At 43.3% G+C, this 19130-nt stretch overlaps 1 protein-coding gene across 3 annotated transcripts in view; it reads left to right on the top strand.

Annotated features, from left to right (window-relative positions):
• grm3 (glutamate receptor, metabotropic 3) overlaps nt 1-18783 on the top strand; it is a 39440-nt gene extending 20657 nt beyond the window's left edge. For all 3 annotated transcript variants that reach the window (XM_070973194.1, XM_070973192.1, XM_070973193.1), the window contains 9 exons: nt 1557-1826; nt 2308-2926; nt 9994-10236; nt 10348-10537; nt 11772-12081; nt 12185-12378; nt 12480-12612; nt 14121-14298; nt 16574-18783. In XM_070973194.1, the coding sequence (XP_070829295.1) occupies nt 1557-1826; nt 2308-2926; nt 9994-10236; nt 10348-10537; nt 11772-12081; nt 12185-12378; nt 12480-12612; nt 14121-14298; nt 16574-16650 (2214 nt within the window). In that variant the 3' untranslated portion in view covers nt 16651-18783. The remainder of the gene's footprint in view (nt 1-1556; nt 1827-2307; nt 2927-9993; nt 10237-10347; nt 10538-11771; nt 12082-12184; nt 12379-12479; nt 12613-14120; nt 14299-16573) is intronic.
• Nucleotides 18784-19130: the final 347 nt, after the last annotated feature.

Raw genomic sequence — 19130 nt, 5'->3', positions numbered from 1 at the left:
TTAAAGGATCATTCCAGTAATTGTTGTGGGACTTATTTAGCCAGTGTGCCTATCATTATTGATCAAACTTTTAATATTTGATTAATTGAAGAGCTTCACACACAGAAATCTGCCCTCCAATACAGACCAGTCAGTCAAAGACATTAAAGAAAAAAATCCTTGAACACAACAACACTACGCCTGCAGTTTGGCATGTCTTTTAAAAAGCTGTGGGTGAGCTGTTTATCACAGTTAGTAAAATTTTATTTGATACACTTTTGACATTACTACATTCAGGGGCGGGGCTTGTGGACAGGCAGTTGCTTGGAGCCCCCGGACACTAGGGGGGCCCCGGCCACTTATTTACAGCAATGATTATTGATAGGCCTGGGCTTTTCAGGAACCTCTGTTGGTCCCTGGACGTCACTTTGAGAACCACTAATCTATTTTTTGAGTATTCATCTGAAATGTCACAGATTTTGCATTTGTGTTTACATTTATGTTTGCAAAAACCAAATTGTTGCAGTGTGCACAGGTGGGCTGGGGGCCCCAGGGATTTCTTGCTTGGAGCCCGAGGAGACTCTAGCAATGCCACTGACTACATTACTGGTTGACAGTCCTTAAACAGAACATATTATAGACAGGAGTTCCCTATAAACTGAAACACTATTCTATTTACTTTACTGTTTGGAAGATCAAGTATTGATCAGATATTTTTTGTCATAAGTTCAAAAATGTGACAGGACATTGGATCAGATCTGAAGTCTGAGCATCTGTTCCTTTGTAGCAGTATCTGGTAGGCAGATAAAAGAAGAAGGGTTCATCCTAGCCGTCATTCTTTGTGAAATCCACATTTTTTTTTCACTCAGAGAGGTTTCTCTTCCCATGTAATACACACAAAAATTGTCTGTTTGGGGGATATTTCACCATTTCTGGTGTGTATCCTCCCGTTTCCATCAAATTTCCTCCAATTTCCAGATTCTTTCAAGTGCCCCATTGAATTAATTGTACAGTAATTGGTTCTCTTGCTGCCACCTCTCAAAACATTTGAGTTGTAAGTAGCTGCGTGACTGCATTCAGTCTTGAGTTTAACACAGCTCCACACCGCAGGCCTGACAGATACCATGTGCTTTCAAACTGTGTACCTCACTGCTGCAACTGTGAAAAAGACTTTTCATGAGTGGATAATGGGACAAAGCACAATAACATTCAGAGAGAAAAAAAAAGTGATTACAGTAAAATGAGTCAAATCAAACTCAAGCTAGACAAAATCAGACGGACTATTTTAAAATAAAATTATGGGAATTATAAGTTCTTATGTACAGAATGTTGCTCCTCTAAATAACATGTTTTTCCTGTATAATTATGAATGAGAGTGTTTGTTCTAAAACAAAGTCATTATCAGAATACTCCCCTATCATTCCTCCATGTGCTGGAGAATCCAGGCTGAAAAGAGCTATCAGTCAATCCATGTTACGTTCCTACAATTCATTAAAAAAATGAATATTTACATTTTACATGTATGTTTGCAATTGATGATTGATTTATTTCTCATTTAACCGTGTCTCTCCCCGCAGGTTGCCAATCTTCTCAGGCTCTTTCAGATCCCTCAGATAAGCTACGCGTCAACCAGTGCCAAGCTCAGTGATAAGACCCGCTACGATTACTTCGCCCGTACGGTGCCCCCTGACTTCTACCAGGCCAAAGCCATGGCCGAGATCCTCCGGTTCTTCAACTGGACGTACGTGTCCACCGTGGCATCGGAGGGTGATTATGGTGAAACCGGTATAGAGGCCTTCGAACAAGAGGCGCGCATGAGGAACATCTGTATTGCTACTTCAGAGAAGGTAAGGCGTGGAAAAGAATAGAATATGCGTTTATTTCTGCATGATTATAAGCAACCAGTGCTCAACACCAGACACCAAAAACCCCAAACTTTAATCAGCAGTGTCACATTGATGTATGGCCTGAAGCTGCACCAGTAACAATGAACGGGGCACTAAATTTGTGAGCTTATAAAAGTTTGTCTCCATGTCTTATCTTGTCTTACACACAAATGGGGTTTATATTACACTGGTGTTATCAGTTCCCAACCAGAAAATGAAAGCTTATCTCTAAGAACTTATTCTGGGTACTTTCACAGTCACATTTTTCATCTCATTTGCTATGGAGGTGCATGATGGCGTGAGAGAGAAGTGCAGAAGACATTTTATGTTTGTTTCTGAATGATGGCGATACAGGGTGATGCAGGGACAGCAAACATATTTGGGAGCAGAGGGAGAATCCACAATACATCTGTCATTTCATTAATGTCCTCTTTCTGTACAGGTGGGTCGTTCTAATGCTAAGAAGTCCTATGAAGCAGTGATCCGTCAGCTCCTCCAGAAGCCGAATGCCCGTGTGGCTGTCCTCTTCCTGCGTAGCGACGATGCAAGAGAGCTGCTGGCAGCTGCTGCCAGGCTTAACACCTCCTTCATCTGGGTCGCCAGCGATGGCTGGGGTGCACAGGAAAGCATTATCAAGGGAAATGAGGTCACCGCTGAAGGAGCCATCACGCTTGAGCTGGCGGCCAATCCCGTGCCAGAATTCAACCGCTACTTCCTCAGCCTGAACCCAGCCAAAAACCATCGTAATCCCTGGTACAGGGAATTCTGGGAGCAGCGGTTTCAGTGCTCCCTGGGTGGTGGAGGAACAGGAGGAGGGGGTGGTGTTGGATTGGGAGAGACGCCTCTCCCACCATGTGACAAGGACTTGTCAATGGACAAGACTAACTTTGAACCAGAGTCCAAGATCATGTTTGTGGTGAACGCAGTGTACGCCATGGCCATTGCTCTCCATAACATGCAACGGAGCCTGTGCTTCAACACCACCAAGCTGTGCGACAGCATGAAGGCACTGGATGGGCGCAGACTCTACAGGGATTACATCCTTAATGTCAGCTTCACAGGTAAGAGAGCTGGAGCATGGCGAAGAGAGTGAAGAGTCCTAGATAAGGTGTTCAAGGTGGATGAGGAGTGAAAAGAAGTGAGGGTTGGTGTAGGGAAGGGGAGAGATAGCAAGAAATAGACAGGAATGTGAGTGCTGTGCCTAGTTAACAGTCTTCTCATGAACAACACAGACATGTTGTCCTCCACAGCCAAAGCAGCCAAACCACAGAACATAAAAAGTACGGAGAAAAAGCCGCTTAATTGCTATGTATTGTTAGAGCCAGCCTGCCATTGACACCTATTACCCATGCGTAATTGATACGACACTACAAAGTTGCTTTGAGGAATGAGAGCTGCAGTTAATCCGTCAGCCATATTCTTCTCTCTTGCGCTAATGAGATTGTGCGTGTTATAATAGCTCCTATAGCGGGATGCCTGTCTGTCTCTGAAGAGTTGGGAGAGAAGAGACAGAGGATTGGCTTGACTGACAGATGGCGTACAAAGGGAGCGTTATAAATAAACTGCTGTGTCTCGGGGACTGACACAGGTTTAGAGGTGCTTATTCCCCCACCAACCGTGACCAGGAGCAGACATCAAAACAGCCAAACAAACAGCACTAACACGGCAGCTTTGCCACGGGACGCTGGGGAGAGAGCAGAAGGGATGGATGGAGGACGAAAAGAATGGCATCACCTGCGGAGGGAGGGGGAAGGAAGCTTACAGATAAGACTGACAGGCAGACTAAAATGAGAGAAGAGAGTTTGGGATAAGGTAAAAGAGAGTAAGACCGAAAAAGAGACAGGGAGGGAAGGAGGGAAGGAACAAGGGAGCACTGAGGCAATGCCGGAGTGGGACAGCGTGCGTCAGCAGAAGACGAGGATTCTCTTTGAAAATCCCCATCTTCATTTCTGCTACAAATCAAAGGACTTGGAGCATTTCTGCCTGAGAGGAGAGAGACGGAGAGAACTAAAGAGAGAGGAAGAGTGTGAGTAGGAGAGAAAGGGAAGAAGAGGGGGAGAGAGAGAGAGAGAGAGAGAGAGAGAGAGAGAGAAAGAGAGAGAGAGAGGGAGAGAGAGAGAGGAAATAGTCAAGGCGATTGCAGTCGCAGCCTCCGGTTGGCATAGATGATAACCACTCCCTTATAGGATGTATAGAGAGGGACGGAATAGATATGCAGATTCAGACACAGGAAGTTTAAAATTGCTGTGGAGTAAGTTGGAGAGGAGAGGAGAGGAGAGGAGAGGAGAGGAGAGGAGAGGAGAGGAGAGGAGAGGAGAGGAGAGGAGAGGAGGTGCGAATCCCGCTGTGACTTCCCTACATCTCTATGTCTGATCATCTTTCTCCCTTACATTCTCCTCTCCCGCTCTCCCTCCCTTCTTTTCACTGCTGATGTATGTCCATAAGGCGCATGTCTTTACTCTGCAGCAGGGAACGAGTAACAGCATGTACAAGAATCTTGAGTTCTTTACAGATTCAGTGTCAACGGTGACAGCATGGCACACAGCTGCATCAGTAAAAAAACAAAGCACTCAAAGAATCTGTGTCGATAAGACGACGAGGACGTTGAAGGTGGCGGCACAGTTAAACTGGGAACTGTGGCTCCATTTGTTTTGAGCTGTCGGTCACTCCCGAATGACGCACTTCTGCTGTACATATACATCTACATCTACAGTCTACAGTGTGTAAGGAAGGAGCTGAGGTGAGTTGAGGTTGAATGTGGGGGATAAATACTGCAGCATCACCATCCGCAGTGCTCTCAGTCTGAACTGTAGCAGACGGAAAACCAACACTGTTCAGCGCGCTCTATCTCTCCCATCTCCTTCTTTCACACGCATATGCATGTTCATTACACACTCTTTACATTGCTTCAAAGTTTGGTCTCACTTGTATCTTCTTGCTTCCCAAAAGCCTGATTTACTAGCCCCTGGACTTCACTTTACATCCATAACACAGCAGATTGTGTCTTTAACCGTGATAAGGCTGCTCTTGTTGTGTGTTACTGACAGCGTATGTGGTGCACTGAGGCAGTATGTTGTGTGGTTAGGAGTGTGTTTTCATATGCCGCTCTCTTCATCTAGTCTCATCTCGCTAGTTGCTATGGTAATGAAGCCGACACTATTGCCAATTGTTGAAGTGATCTGGTAGATCATGGGAACAGCTCCCTGCCAACTAGTAATAGACACAGGGGCACATTTGTGCATTTTTATGAGGCCTTGCTAGATCCTTCAAATACAAAACACACACGTACATACGCGCAAGAGCCGCATACACAAACACGTGCAAAGACAGTCAGCTTTTTTACAAAGAGGCAGCTTGAAATGCTTGTTTTTTTTAACCAGCATGAAATTGCAGACACCCCCAACCCACACACTTCTCAAAGCCATCATTCAACTCCCACCCACCCACCTCCCCGATCTGCAGCAAACATATCAGTATATACACACATGCACACAGTCTTCTGTTCAAATAGTGGTGATAGATGTGATATTCCCCCTTCTGTGTGTGTGTGTGTGTGTGTGTGTGTGTGTGTGTGTGTGTGTGTGTGTGTGTGTGTGTGTGTGTGTGTGTGTGTGTGTGTGTGTGTGTGTGTGTGTGTGTGTGTGTGTGAGATATGTCTGTGTTAGCAGAGGCGGTGTGCCTTCAGGGCCATATTGAGCAGAGAGCTGACTGCAACGTTAAGATGCTAGAGAACAACCTTCACTCCTCTCCGTCATTTTCTCTTCACACTCTTCCCCTGTCTCTCTGTCTCTGTCACTCTCTGCCACTCTCTGTCTTTCTGTCTCTCGTTCTCTCACTCTTCATCACTCTATCTCTCGCTCTCTTTCTGTCTCCATTCTCTTTCTCACCCAGAGAGTGTCCTACTCTCTCTACATTCAAAAACAGCACATCCCACTCAGACTTCACAAGGTTGCTCTCCTGCCTCCACCGCCTCTCTGCGCCGGTCTGTTCCTCCACTCCTTCACTCGGCTCATCCATCCTTCACCTTTTCCCTATTGATTCCTCCGTCTAAAGGCTTTCCTCTGTCCACCTGTATCTCTGCTGCCGTCACATCAGTTTCTTGCTCCTCTCTTTGGCTATCTCCTCTCTGTTTTTTTCTCGTATTCTGCTCCCTCTTCTCCCTTGTCACTTCCCTCCTTTCTTTGCCCTTATCTTGTCTCTCGGCTCATCCTCCATCCCAGCACCCCCTGCTTTTGCCTTTCTCCCTTTTGTCTCCCCTATCTCACTACCTTTCTTTCTGTCAAGCCTCAGCTCGCTGCTGCTGCACCTTTCCTCCTATACATTTCTCTCCCTTGTTCGAGACTTCCTTCTCTCCACCCTATCTGTCCTCCGTTCCCCTGTGGCCTGTTGGTCCATGCCCAGGTAGCACCTCTGTCCCCTGGGACCAAATCTGCCAGGAGAACAAATATAGCCAATGTGATCTGTCTGCGTGTGTGTTTGTGACATGTGAGTGCATCCCTGTGCCGAGTGTGTGTGTGTGTGTGTGTATGTGCCTGTTGGGCACAGATGTGTAAGGTCATCAACCCTCCGAAGGAGGAAAAACAGGGACAAGAAAGGTTGGTCACGCTATTAGCATGCAGAGCGTCTTTCTGTTTTACCTGGAACAGATGCGCATTTACCTATATGACCTATATGTGGTGTTTACTTTAACAAACATAAATCAAGATTAAATTCAGGTGAATCGATGCTTGGAAATACAATTCTCTATTCCCTGGCCAGCAACTAATCAACAGCCAGCTTTCGAATTTTTAGTCACACATTCACACAAAGAAAAGATTTGCCCTGTCCTTATAAGTCTGGAAACCTCGCTCTAATTCTCTCTCCACTTTTAGATTACTTATTCCTACTTATTCCTTCCAAGCCCCTTTGCCTTCTCTCTCTCCTTGCCTTTAATACCCACAATCCCCCTTGGGCTTCGCTTTAGCCCGACATGGCCGAGAACATAATTAATTTCACAGCTTCTGAATGAAAAGCCTGTTTTCACCATGCTTCTAATTAAGCTAGAATAATAAGGTGTTTCTCAAGTTAGCAAGAATGCTAAAGTATCTCACAAAATTTAGGGATGTGGTTAGGCTGTGTTTGTCTCACCCAACTTTTTTCTGCTTTTTTTTTGTACCATTATTTGTTTTATATTCTGGAGCCCCTGCTGTTTGATTAACTGCATTACCAAAAATGAAGAGCAGATTTTGGTTGACAGTGCAACCGCCTTTATATGCTGGCGGCACCGCACAGGCATGGAAAGTCACTAAGAGTTGCAAGAGTGCTGAGAGCTGAGCCTGATGTGGGCCTGAGCTGGACTGGGCCAGCAGGTACAGCAGCAATCAGCAATCATCACTGTTTTAGGGATTAAGCTGCATTACAATATGTTTGAATATATATCAGTAAAGCCCACAAGCTGCTGTTAGGAAGCGGTCACCACATGCAGTTCTTCAAATGAACCAATTGGTTCAGTTCATGGTTCATCAAAGTTACATCACACAGACAAATGCTGTAGAAAGGTACCTCAGGGACAAACTTCCTTTTGACTGCTCTACCCCTGCACTTGTCTATAGTGTGTCTGCCGGTATTCAAATGCACGGCTCTATGGATGGCAATGTCAGTGCGTCAGTCGATCCACCACTTTGGTCCAGACTGAAATATCCCAACAACTACTGGGTGGCTTATCATGAACATTTGTTTGGAGATTCATAGATCCCAGAGGATGAAAGCTAATGACACTGGTAATCCTCTGGGCTTTCCTGTAGTGCCACCAACAAGTCAAATTTTTCACTTCTCCTGTAAAATATCTTTACATCTACCTGATAGATTAGTACTACGTGTTTGTGATTTACCTGTAGCAGCAATTGTTTGATGAATTGCCCTGAAATTTAGTACAGACAGTCATGTTCCCCGCAGGATGAATTCGAACATGCGAACATCAGCATTTAGCTCAACTGCAGCCTTGCATTGCCGCATGGCTGTAGACTCTTGTCTAGTCTTTTTTAGTCAGAACCGAAATCTTTCTGCCACTGGAAGTGTGAGCTAACCAGACTTTTAAATTAAGGCCAGAAGAGCGCTGAGGGGAGGGAGTGGCGTCCATCAGTCAAGGACCTGGGCTGCCTGTCTCAGCTCTCTGCAGTCACCAGAGGGGTCTTGGTGGCCTTCGCCAGCTCTAACTTGCACCCTCATACACTTTTCTGATAAGCTCTGTCACATCAGCAAGGTTATGAGGAGGAATCACCAGTCTTCTGAGTCTATCGCTCTCTGAATGTGATCTGTTAGAGGGAAGTCAAGGACAACACAGTGCCCTCAAATGGGTCTGTAGGCTAATGCCGTTATCTTTTTAGTCTGTATTACACGTAATTACCACATACAGCTAATTAGGCTTCAGCACACATCTAAGGTCCTAATAAGGTGCAGTTATGATAATTAGCTAGTGGCAAAGTGTTTCTGTGAGTGTGTATGCGTGTCTAAGAGGAGGAGGCCCGACTTGTCTTATTGCTCAGTGTTATTAGAAGACTTTATTATCTGCCAACTTGCACTATAATGGATTCATAACTCTTCTTCGTCTGAAGATATTATCAGCACCTTCTTATTGAAATCATTTTCATTTAGCTGTCACCTAAACATTTAGCCCCAAAATTCAAAGAAGACTTGACACTTAAAATTTCCTGTGACAGAGAGAGAGGGGAAAGATAGAGGGTTGTGCTGTCTCTGTGATTTATGGATTTCATAAACCCTAACACCCTCTGCTGCCATCTGACACGCCATTCTTCTCTGAACACACTAGGCTTTCACAACAATAGCACAGCTTTAGCCCTTGTCAGTGTTGCAAGCACATACACACACACATTCACACGCGCGCACACACACACACAACTAACAGCAGGGTCAGAGCTTTGGTTCTGTCAGCACAGCCTCCCACAGCGCTCAGAGCAATACCTTAACCATCACACTCTAAAGTAAAACCTAATAGAGCTTCCACAGGCGTGCATGTGAACACTCCTCACTCATGCGCAGACACATTTTGCAGACCAACAGCTTACTCACAAACTGCATTTTGATTCATTCCACTGATCCCAAGCCGTACGTTTGGAGAAAGAATTTGGCCTGTGGTTTCTGCAGTTACCCAATGACACAGAGATATGCGGACAGCAGCACAGCGTCATTAATGCTGCGGTGCGCTGAGGACAGAGAGCCTTGTTATACGTTGAAGAGTGATGCTTTATAAATCCAGTGTACGCTGTACTATTCCCAGCCACATCATCATTTGACAGGGGAGGCAGCAGCGTATAACACTCAGCCCTATACAGTGTGTCAGCAGCGCGGAGTTGATTGCTCTGCTGTAAGGACAGAAGTGGCACTGTAGGAGTGACATACACTTTGTCTGTGTCAAAACGACCAAGTGTCAGCACTGTCAGGTCCAACACTGCCTGCAAGATGTTTCTTTTTTTTTTTTTTTTTTGCCCAGTCCCTTTCTCCTTGAGTTGTTTTTAATGGTTTCAGCATCCTGCCAATTTTACGTCTTCTGTTCCCACATCCTCAGGGTAGATGGTAATCCTTTCATAACAACTTGTATACAAACCAATTTGGCAGTTTCAGCAGCGTACCTCCCTCACATGAGAGACCCAGAGGCTAATTCTATCAATGTGTGGGCTGTTATAGCGCTACCCAGGGATTCAGTCTTCTGCCTTCATGCCTATATGACTTTATGGACAGTTTGTTAATGATGCATTTGATAATAATCTTTGTCAGATCGGATTGTAGAGCAGCGTCTTTGTCCCTGTGTGACCTCAGGGAAGGATGGGAGGCCAATGATACATACAGACATCACCAAGCATACCAGGAATTTATAGCCTCTTAGCAAATACTTTTGCAACTGGCTGGTCTTCAATAATGAAAACACTATTGTAATGCCCTTCACTGTCTCTTCTGGACTCCTAAGGCTTAACTGACCATAGCTTATTGTCTCTGTCCTCAGTGCTGCTTTTAAGAGGCATCAATGAGGCATCAATGGAATGCCTGTTTGTGATTGTTAAGCTTTAATCTCCTCTTTACACTCATCTTATCACTTTCTTTTCCACTTTTTGTCTCCTTTCAACCCCTCTAGCCCCTTTTGCTCCTCCAGGCATTGAGACAGTCGTGAAGTTCGATTCCCAGGGGGATGGCATGGGCCGATACAACATCTTCAGCTACCAGCGCTCTGCCGATCGTTACACTTACGTGCCGGTAGGTGAATGGGCAGAGAGTCTGAGCCTGAGCAGCGAGCTGATTCGCTGGCCCAGAGAGGTGGTACCCACCTCGCAGTGCAGCGACCCCTGTGAACGCAACGAGATGAAGAAAATGCAGGCAGGTAGGAGACAATGTTCTTTCTTGTCACAGTGACATACCAGACCAAGCAGCAGTGCCTTTTGAAAAAAGACTGAGACTGTCACATTCTGCTTTTCATATTCCTGTCTCCTAGGTGAGTACTGCTGCTGGATCTGTACAGCCTGCGAGCCTCATGAATACCTGGCTGATGAGTTCACCTGCTCGCCCTGTGCTCCTGGCCAGTGGCCCACAGATGACCTGACGTCCTGTTACGATCTCCCTGAGGACTATATTATGTGGGAAGATGCTTGGGCCATCGGTCCAATTAGTATCGCCTGTGTCGGGTGAGTGAAGGGCTGTCAATATAATGTCAGTTCGTGACTGGTCCTGAGAGGTGTAAGTGTGTTTGATTGAACGATGGGATGATGGAAGGGATTTGATTGTTCCGTAAACCCCTCCTCGAAACTGTGACTGTCTGATCATAGCTTAGCAACTGCGATGACAGGTCTGTTGGATTTTTCCTCAAGCTGAGGCAGTGCACGTGAGGCTCTCATAAGAGTAATACCCAGCATTTAGAGTGTGGAGACTGACATTTTTTCTAAAAAAATTCCTTTCCAAAACAAAAAAATACAAGCTCAAAATTGAAAGCAACCAATTAAAAAGCCATTGCAATTGCCTCAGACTCATTCATGACTACTTCGGTTTGGTGCACGAGTCCATAGTCTCCCAACTCTTTGCGGACCCCTTTGAAGATCTTGGGAAATGTCCTGCAATTACTGGTTTACCACAACACTGAAGCTGGTTCTGAGAGTTTAGGATAACATCAGCAGCTCCATTCTACTTTTCATTGGCTGTGAACCAATTTTAACCAAGATAGCATTTTGTTTGCCAAACACATCAGTTAGTCCTCATGCTAAAAGCTTTTTCTCTTACATTGTTAAAGTTGAGCCATTAAGTACGAGTCATTTTTTCTTGATCATACCTACAGTACTAAGACTATTTCCTAGCTGTACACCGCAATAACAATGATGCTTTTTTTATTTAAATGTCTCCTACTTGGATTATCAACTGGGGAGGATTCTGATGGGACATGCAGGTTTAGTCTTTTAGTATGATGTACAGTTCTGATTGGGACGCCATGTAGAACGTAAGTAAAAACAGAATGCAATCATTTAGAAATGAGAGGCCTGCCTACATCTGACAAGTCAAGGACCAGTTGTTTCAAAATTACTTAGAATTTTAAGCAGTAAATCTGCCACCAGTAAACTGTATGTGCGCAATGCGATAGAGGAAAGCTTGACAGGCGTGGCAACGGTAATTTTTAGTGGCTGAGCTTTGCAATGAGTTTCAATGAGGAATGAGGCTCAATACTGCAGACATTTTTATTAGACCATTTTACTTGTGCTTTTTCATACCTATAGTAAACATGTATAATGATATGAGCCTTTTCTGGTTATTGCGATACATGTTGTTATATGGTTCAGCCTTCTTGTGGAATAGCGTATACTGAAAGCACCTATCGAAAGTGTGACTTAATGAAACTATTTGTTTATTTGTCAACACACTTCCTGTCCACAGGTTCATGTGCACCGGTCTGGTGTTCTGGGTGTTTATCAGACACAACCACACACCACTGGTGAAAGCTTCAGGCAGAGAGCTGTGTTACATCCTCCTCTCGGGCGTCTTCATGTCCTATGCTATGACTTTCCTCTTCTTGGCCAAACCATCTCCTGCCATCTGTGCCCTGCGGCGCCTCGGCCTGGGCACATCGTTCGCTGTCTGTTACTCCGCCCTCCTTACCAAAACCAACAGAATAGCCAGGATTTTCAGCGGCGTGAAAGATGGAGCGGGTGTAGCGAGACCACGCTTCATTAGCCCGTCCTCTCAGGTGAGTGATTGCACCATCATGTCCATCCATCTGCATCAGTCAGATGGATGGACAGGCAAACAGAGGATCTCTATGACCTTACCCATGTCTCCTTCTTTTTCAGGTCTTCATCTGTCTGAGTTTAATCTCCGTCCAGTTAGTGATGGTGTCCGTGTGGCTGCTGCTGGAAGTTCCCGGGACACGGCGCTTCACGTTGCCAGAGCGACGACAGACTGTCATCCTCAAGTGTAACGTACGCGACTCCAGCATGCTGCTGTCACTGGGATATGACGTGCTCCTGGTCATCCTGTGTACTGTGTAAGTGTGTCACCACTGAATCAATATGCCATAAGTTTTATTTTCATAGCAACAAGCATTTAGATGGCATTGGTCTCATTTAGATGATTCTCTCTCTCTAGGTATGCCTTCAAGACCAGGAAGTGTCCTGAGAACTTCAACGAGGCCAAGTTTATTGGATTCACCATGTACACCACCTGCATAATCTGGCTGGCATTCCTTCCCATTTTCTACGTTACATCCAGTGACTACAGGGTATCTTCTTGAACACACGCACACACCAATACTTGCCTCTGCATTGACCTACATTAATTTCTTGTAGAGTAATCCTGATCCTAACCATCACTGCTACATCCCTAACCCCAACCCAGCTGAATGTAACCCCAAACTTAACAGAAAAGTTAATAGGCTTAATGGGCTTATTCACTTTCTTGCCCAGAGTTACATACAAAGATTGATATCAGTTTAATGTGCCAGAGAGATAGCAATCTTCTCATCTGTCTCTCGGCAAAGTATCTCCCAAAATGTCAAATTATTCCTTTAAGCTCAAAATGTAATGATTTACCCTCAGAAGACCTGTAGGAGTCCCCGTAATGCAACTGTGTGAACAGTTTGTCCCTTCAACATGATTAATACAAGCTCTGTGTAGTCAGAAAACAGTGACTACACAGGTGAAGTGGCAGCCTAGACAATTTCTAATCCTGCTGGCAAATGTCCCAGCTCTGCAGTATTGGGACGACAAACAGACAGGCTCTGTCAAACTGCTGACACATGTCCAGGTTTAACAGCAAAGGGGAGTGAGTGTTCACCTGATCCATACAAATCTTAAGCACACACACAAACTTTAAGCACACACTTCCACAAACACACACTCATGCAGTGCACCGTATCAAAGGGCATAAGAGAGGAGTGCTGATGCCAGGGCTGCTCATTTGATCCCTGTGAAAAACAGCTCACTTTCTCACTCTCTCTCTGTCTCTCTCTCTCTCTGGAAATAAGCATCTCTTTGGCCTTGTAATCTGACTTTAAGATTAGTCAGGTAGAGGCATTACATCACCAACATGCACTACCGCCCACTCACACACACATTCTGTAAGTAAATACATACACAGAGGAGATGTTGAAGGGTTGATTACTAATGTGTTTCCCTGTACAGCACTGTGGTTTCACTGCGAATCGCTGTTACTCAATCCTTTAACCCTCTTGAACACTTTTTAGCCACAAAGTTAGACACAGCAATGATATGGCGACTTGAAAGTGGCATACAGGATACACCTCTCCAGACCTACTGAAGACTGTCTTTAGTGTTGGTTTTGTACAATAATTCACAGAGAATGAAGTTAGATCTGAGATGCTGTTAAGTTTGGCCTCTGCAGTCTCTGTTGATGAAGTCTTTTATTGATCCATCCTGTAATTGTTATCCTCTGGACTGTTGCAAGGTAGCAAAGTCTGCCAATAAAGAGTTATACTCTCACTTTACAGGCTTCATTGGCTTTGTGTACATATAGTGATTGGTTAATTACTTTAGGCATTTTTATGCTCTGTATTTATCTTTATCGAATTGACTTTAATTTATTTTTGTTTCACTCTCTGTTCAGCACTTTGTAATAGTCAGTCAAAAAGTGCCTTTGAAAAATATTCATTATTACAGATTATTATCATCGAATTAGCTCTTAAAGGCAATTACTTTGTGCTAAATTAGCATAAGATTTATCCATCAAAGTCTGGCTACTAATTACTGTCTCCTCCTCTTTCCTCTGCAGGTTCAGACCACTACCATGTGTATCTCAGTCAGCCTGAGTGGCTTTGTGGTCCTGGGCTGTATGTTTGCTCCCAAGGTCCATATCATCATGTTTCAGCCGCAGAAGAATGTGACCAGCCACCGGCTTAACCTCAATCGCTTCAGTGTCAGTGGGGCTGCCACCACATACGCATCTCATGGTAGGTTACATGCAGTTACCTCATTTTTAAAGAGACAGGATTTAGGGCAGCATGGGTTTTTTTTTGTTGTTTTTTTTAGTATATCTCTGTCAAATAGGTGTTTTCAGCCTTCAGTACAGAGCACATTGGACAGTCCTGTTTTCTACTCTTATGTATACAGAATCATTTTTAGTATCAAGGTGTTTGTTGTCTGTATTTTGTTAGCATTGAACACCTAGGGAACAGTTCTGAGAAGCCTCACAATGGTTTGTTCCGAGCCAAGAAGGTCTCCATGATTCAGTCATGAGCTGGTTAGACTGTGAAGAATGCCACGCTCCTAACAGAGCTGCAGTGTTGAGCAGGACAGTGAGATGCCAAGAAAGAAGTATGCCTCTAAGGAGTGACTGGAATTTTTGACTGGAACATATTTCAAGTTTTTTGTGACAACAGAAAAAAAAAAAAAATATATATATATATATATATATATATATATATATAGTAGTCATACATAGTATGTAGTAGTGCTGTCAATTGATTAAAATATTTAATCGCGATTAATCGCATAAATGTCATAGTTAACTCGCGATTAATCGCAAATGAATTGCACATTTTTATCTATTCTAAATGTCCCATTAATTATCATTTTAATACTGTTATCAACATGGGAAAGTGGATAGGCTTGCTTTGTGCAAATGTTTTTTATTGAAAACAATGTGTAGTGTTATATTTGACACTAACATTCTCATTTTGAGCAGTCATTCACATTTGAATGAATCAAATCTCACACAATTTAACACTGTCAATAAACAGATGACAAAAAAATAAATACTTGGTTACAAAAAAGCCCCTTCAACAACCCTTTCTAAAGGGATCAAAACAGGGTGATACAAGATAAAGTTACAAAGTGCACATTATTGTAAACTAGGACTCAGGCTATAGTGCAGTTAAACCATGGCTTAAACTTTCCTTTCTTAAGTTTCCTCTGAACATACAAGCAGTCAGATTATAATGCTCTTCTGTTTATTCACCAGAGGCTTATCAACCCAGCCTCTTATTTCTCTCCAGACAGAATGAACATTACTTGGCTATGGCTGCAGTAAGCTTTTTTTAGTTGCGGTATCCATATGCCTCTGTCCAAACTTTGGTCTTGTCAGTCGACCCATCTGGCAACTTTTTGAAACTAAACTTTCTATTCAGAATCCTTTTCGCATCCATTTCAGCGTTTCGCACTTGACATCCGCCTACACTTTCACAGCTAGCGAGCAGGTGAGACCAAAACATGCGTGGGGCGTGTCTATTGTTTTGTTTCCGGTTTACAATCGGATCCGGTAGTTTTTGTAACGTTACTAGCAGTGGCCACAGCTTATAAAAAACTACAAGTTCACTAGGTCACAAAGAACGTTAAATAAAAAAAATTACGCCGTTAAAATTGATTTGCGTTAACGCCTTAATAACGCGATATTTTTGACAGCACTAGTATGTAGTACACATTGCACCCCAAAATAAAGATAAACTTGAAATGGCTTTAGAAAGAAATTTTACTATTGGATTAAGCCTGTATTTGCACCACCATTCAAAGTTTACTGCAGCTGTAGCTTTGGATGGATTTTTAATGATTCGCTCGAATGAATATCAGGTTTTAACCTTGGTAACATGTCCATGGAATGGAAATAAGGGAAATAGTGAACATGTTCAACACCATAGCTGAGCATTTTCACTATAGAGCTACAGTGCACCAGTGACATGGATTCAGACAGCCAGACTGTCAAATGCCGCCTACCTAAGGAACCAATCCCGTCAACTTGTGGGGCTTTCCATAACATCTTAACATAGTCAAGCCTAAGGTTCATGTTATCATAATTGTTACATTTCTACCACAAGTAATACAGGAGCAAATCAGCCATGCGTATTTGAACCGATACCAGACACTGTTAGAAATGTAACAATTGTGATAACATGAGCCTTAGCTTACAGTAGCTAGCAAAACAGACAACAAGCAGGAGTTTGTATGTTTGATAAGCAGAGTCGAAGGTGAGCAGGTACGCTCAGGCTGCAGGCGAGTGGCAGAGAGGTGGGTGGAGATAGAGGCGGAGAGTATTTGCATATTCATAGATCTGTGTGTACTGAATAAAGGCAAAGGTATAGAGTCACATCCAAGCCATTTTAAGGCATGAAGGGATTTTTCATCATTAACTCAATAACTGAGGAAGGCTTTTATGAATGATTAAATGCACAAATCTAACACCTAAGAATACTTGATTTCTTTGTAATTATCTTCCTTTTCTTCCTTCTGTAGCCTCCGTCAGCGCCCACCATGTCCCAACCGTGTGCAACGGCAGAGAAATTGTCGACTCCACTACTTCCTCCCTGTGACCACTTGCAGTCCAGTCTCTAAACCTGCCCCTGCGACTGTTAGCCAATCCATGAACATTATACCCCTCGACCATCACTCCCCACCTCGTACACACACTGTATACACTCACACACACATAAACATGTGTACACATACACACGAATACACGCACAAACAAACAAACAACCTTCCTTGTGAACTAGAACTGTATTGTTTCACAAATGTAGAAAGTGTGTAACTATAATTAAATTATTTTCTAGGGATGTACATACATGGAATCCATATTGTTGTAAGTAGAGAAACAAAAGAACAAAAAAAGTTTTTAGGAGGAATTTTTGGAGCCTTTGTTTTTGATAGCTTTGTTATGATGCGATGTAAATAGACATGCGCTTAATCATGTTAGGAGGGTGTGTGTCCCTCAGTCTGGATGCACATTTGTGGCTCTGCTTGCCTCACCTGCAATATCCCACAGACTTTTTATTCTCATGCTTTTTTGTAGGTCTCATTGTAATAACCAATTATGTATGCATTTCTATTGTGTATCTGTACATTTGTATATTATACTACTGATGGTTCAAACAGCACAATGTTGACGGTCTTGTAACCCTCAAATGAATGTGGACAAAGGGATAAACTGGATAGTATAAGATGGCTGGAACGGACGTGTAGAAAAATTCATCAACCCCATCGACTTACAGTTACACTGTGCCAGACCATTATCTCCGGTTTGAGAACTCATCTATTCACATCTTGATAGCTTTGCTTTGCATCCTAGATCCGTATAAAGAACCTTTGTGGCTGTTGTTGCAGAAAAAATGTGTTTTGCTTTTGATACAAATGTTCATTTTTCTATTTCTAATCATGGAATCCCTTTATCTTAATGGCCATAGTTCCAGACATGTGTTCACCAAAGCAACAGTATGTTCACTCCCACTCTCGAACTGCTGTTTCTTTAGAGGTTTGCTGAAATGGATCACTAATAATAACTAATAGCGGGGCTGCAAAGACACAGTACATCAAATGCATTTATTTTGCCTCAAAACTGTTCATACAGACAGTACTGTGATAGTCCTGTCAGCAAAAACAAATTGGTGTCTTACCCTGTAAGTATGAATATGTACTCAGATGATTCAAACACTAATGGGGGGAAACTGCCTGCTTTACTGAGCACATGTTGAATTTTTCCAATTACAAGGGGGTGGTAGCTCATGTTTTTGTGCCCCATAGATATGTGGTGATGTTTTGAATATGGCTATGTGCCTTAATGTATGTTTGATAGTGCACCAGGTAGAGGTTGTAAGAGATGTTTTACATTACCAGCTGCAAATCCTTGTTTGGTAAATGTAAGAGCGACCCCAGCATGGAGTACATGTTTTAGGGCAACACTATACGAGTTAGTTCCCTACCAAGCCTTCTGCCATTAATTGTTTACCTGAAATGTAATCAGCAATCAGAAATCCAAGGAATCCTTAGGTGAAAATGACTGTCTCTACCACCCCTTCTTTCTCCATTCTGTGGTTAAAAAAAAACAGGAAATGGATATTTCTGATAGAAGGCCATTACACTGATTTTACTTTACATTTTTTACAGCTTAGCAGGTCCAATAAAAGAAGGAAGGGGGAGGAGAAGCTCTTATACCATTAAGATGAAGTCACTGACTCGTCGACTTATTGAAGTGTGCAGTTTACATGTCTGTGTTAAATGTGTTGACGTTGAGAGGCACAGTGGAGCAGCTGGCTTCGGCAGTCCCAGAGAGGCTCACAAGAGGAAGCAGAGCACACAATGTCAGCTGCTGGCAGATCCCAACTAACAAAAGGACGCTGAGAGTAGAACTCAGATGTATAAGGTACATCACATTTATGAACATCCATAACCATCAAACTCTCTGTTTGTGGCTGGAAATATGAGAATATAAGACTGCTGGGTGGCAGTTATGAGGTGGGGGAATAAATGACAAAAACATATAAATAAAGTTTTTATAAGAAAATCTGAAATTAAATTAAATCAGTGAACTAATTTTGTGTTACAGCATATTTCATTTTAAAGAGTGACTTTATTGCATTTAGAATGTCAGACATTTATTAATGAACTGATCTTAAATGGTTACATACTATAATATGCTGTCTAAAATAAAGTGTGACTGTTATACTTGATATTTCTGACAAAATATGTGATCCGAATCACTTATTTTCTCCCCCAGGCAAGCATTTTAAATGTAGTTCCCTCGTGTTAAAATTCAAGGTAAGATCAGGACTGTTGAACACAGATCTCTGGACTGGTCTGCAGCTTTGCAACAGCACCCTGTGATTATCATGCTGAATGATAGATTGAAAGAATTTTAGAGGATGCGCCAAGACGAGCCGACCTACATTGGGCGTGTGTGTTAGGTGCAGAGAGCAGGAGGAGAGAGCGACGTGGCGGAGCAGAGGGGAGCTGCTGCTGGATTATGTAAAGCACTCCCACAGCCCAGAAGTCGCAGCGCTTCTATGGAAGCTCAAAA

This window comes from Chaetodon trifascialis, chromosome 10 (genome assembly GCF_039877785.1).
Source record: "Chaetodon trifascialis isolate fChaTrf1 chromosome 10, fChaTrf1.hap1, whole genome shotgun sequence".
NCBI lineage: Eukaryota > Metazoa > Chordata > Actinopteri > Chaetodontiformes > Chaetodontidae > Chaetodon > Chaetodon trifascialis.
Note: the sequence above shows the minus strand (reverse complement) of the source record. Positions and strands in the feature narration are given on the sequence as shown.